General features: G+C 45.0%; 1 protein-coding gene across 1 annotated transcript; it reads right to left on the minus strand.

The window, feature by feature from the left end:
* Nucleotides 1–218: 218 nt before the first annotated feature.
* On the minus strand, nt 219–1,593 carry LOC147889037 (uncharacterized). The gene is made up of 4 exons (XM_087392404.1): nt 1,399–1,593; nt 1,004–1,275; nt 680–918; nt 219–543 (listed from the first exon to the last, which is right to left on the minus strand). Exons 1-4 carry the CDS (start codon nt 1,541–1,543, stop codon nt 219–221), a joined length of 981 nt encoding a protein of 326 aa, XP_087248530.1. The 5' UTR covers nt 1,544–1,593.
* Nucleotides 1,594–1,942: the final 349 nt, after the last annotated feature.

Here is a 1,942-nt window from a genome sequence, read left to right on the forward strand (position 1 = left end):
TGCTCCTGGGCTACTAGTACCTTGTAGAAGATATGCGAGATAAGTGAGAGTTTCACAAAAACCAAGATGACTTAGTGAAGAGGAGATCAGAAAATTAGAGCTCTGAGAAAAGTTAATTACATACGGTGATATATCAAAGAAATGCTCTAAAGTCATTGTTATAATGTAAAACGAGTGCAATTGATTATGAAAAGAAAGTTTTTATAGACACAAGCGGATCAAAGCTTGGAAGAGTAGCACTTTTGGTTTGGAAACAGCGTGCACAAAGTCCGGCGATGGAAGTCTCGATTGAAGCAGTACCACGAAAAGTGACCTTCATTTTCAAGTTCGTAAAGCTTGACAACATGAGGAAGTTGCCTCTTGATTAGTCTCTGCAGCAGCAAAGGCGTTACTGTGTCTTGAGCCCCTTGCCAGATATGTATTGGACCTCCATATGAGGTGCCCACATCCTCCAGTTCGAAGCCCCAGCTGCTCGTCAGAAGCTGAAAATCCTTGGCTACCCCAAATCCCTTGTTCCAACCGCCCACAGACTCCAGTTTGTCCCTGCACAGCGTCAGAATTTCCACCTCGCAATTTGATATTTTTTTAGCCCAATGCACAAGCAATTACACGCACAGTCTGCTTGCGTCGATCTTCCATCAAACAATGGTGCACCTCAACATGGAAGTTAAGTTCTTACCTCAACATGAATTCCATAACCGCAGGTTTCAGTAATGCTTCCATGTCTGGTTCTGAAAGACCCTTGGATGCTTTCGGGGTTTCCAAACCCTGCGATTTCTCAACTATTTGCCTGCAGACTTCACTTACGCGCTGACGGAATAAAGAGAAAGGCAATTCTTTTGAAAGAAAATACAGTGCCCGGTACGTCTTGAAACTAAAACCATCTTGAACGGCCTCAATCTCCTCTTGCGAAAAGCACTGCAGGAAGAGACCAACCGACAGATATTGATCCTCCACGAAGTGTAGCTTAAAGCATTTAGAGGGGCAGCTGAACCACACACACCTTCCATGCGAAGTTCGCAGCCGGAGCCCATAAAGCAATGCCAGCCAGACGATGTGGAAGGTAACGCGCAGCAGCCCAGCAATACATTCCACCCAATGAAATTCCGAGGAGCCAGACCTTATCTCCGAGATGGAGCTCCTGTATTATGGTTTCGATATCTTCGCTGGATGTAATGAACGTTTGTGACGTATGAGGATCACTTTCTCCATAGCCGGGCCGATCGATGGCAACAAGCCTGATACCAAACTCCTCCAACAGAGATTCGGATATGCCTGCATTAGATTTTTGGTAGATAAGGAATGAGGGACTTGTGATGGTTTCAGCTAGAGTCCCTTTACTCAACAAAATTCAAAATTCAAGCAGTCGAGGGTGTATCAAATACTCGATGTCTACACCTGGAATGGCAAAAAGCCTTGAGGAGAATAAACCATGCAAAACCAAGAGAGATCGCCCAGCGGTTTTGGCTTTACATCCCAGCTCCCTGTACGCGATACGCCGGCCATCCTTCAGCCACACAAACTGCACTTGTGGAAGACTCATCCAAGTAGACCGATTGTTTACAAGTGTAATTAAAACATATATCAACGACAGATTCAATTAGCACGGAAACGAAGAAGGAGAACGTCGGTTTGCCTGCTACCCACGTAACATCGGGGGAAGTGCTAAAGATATCGTTCTGTTTGAGAAGCTCCATCATCCTGTCCTCGTGATGGCATGGTTAGCGCTTCACAAGCTACCTGAGGGCTCTTGGTCTACGCTTTACGTGGGAATAACAAATCCTCTTGATACGCGTTGTTAAATATCATCATGTTTGGTGAACATGTGAATATTATGTCATTCGAACAAGGAAGGGGAACCACATTTGAGTACACATGTCATCACCTAATCTACCCCAATAGAGACATGAGCATTCCACCTACAAGGCTTGTCCTTAACACA

The sequence above is a fragment of the Dipteris shenzhenensis genome, chromosome 21, assembly GCF_047967505.1.
Source record: "Dipteris shenzhenensis isolate YYH24624 ecotype China chromosome 21, Dip_SZ_1.0, whole genome shotgun sequence".
Lineage (NCBI taxonomy): Eukaryota > Viridiplantae > Streptophyta > Polypodiopsida > Gleicheniales > Dipteridaceae > Dipteris > Dipteris shenzhenensis.

Excerpts from the sequence above, each read along its gene's own strand:
- LOC147889037 (XM_087392404.1), bottom strand. The coding sequence starts at position 1,543 with ATGAGTCTTCCACAAGTGCAGTTTGTGTGGCTGAAGGATGGCCGGCGT. Across the intron at positions 919-1,003 it reads CTGCGAACTTCGCATGGAAG|TGCTTTTCGCAAGAGGAGAT; the intron begins GTGTGTGTGGTT and ends CTCTTCCTGCAG. Across the intron at positions 544-679 it reads GTTATGGAATTCATGTTGAG|GGACAAACTGGAGTCTGTGG; the intron begins GTAAGAACTTAA and ends GACGCTGTGCAG.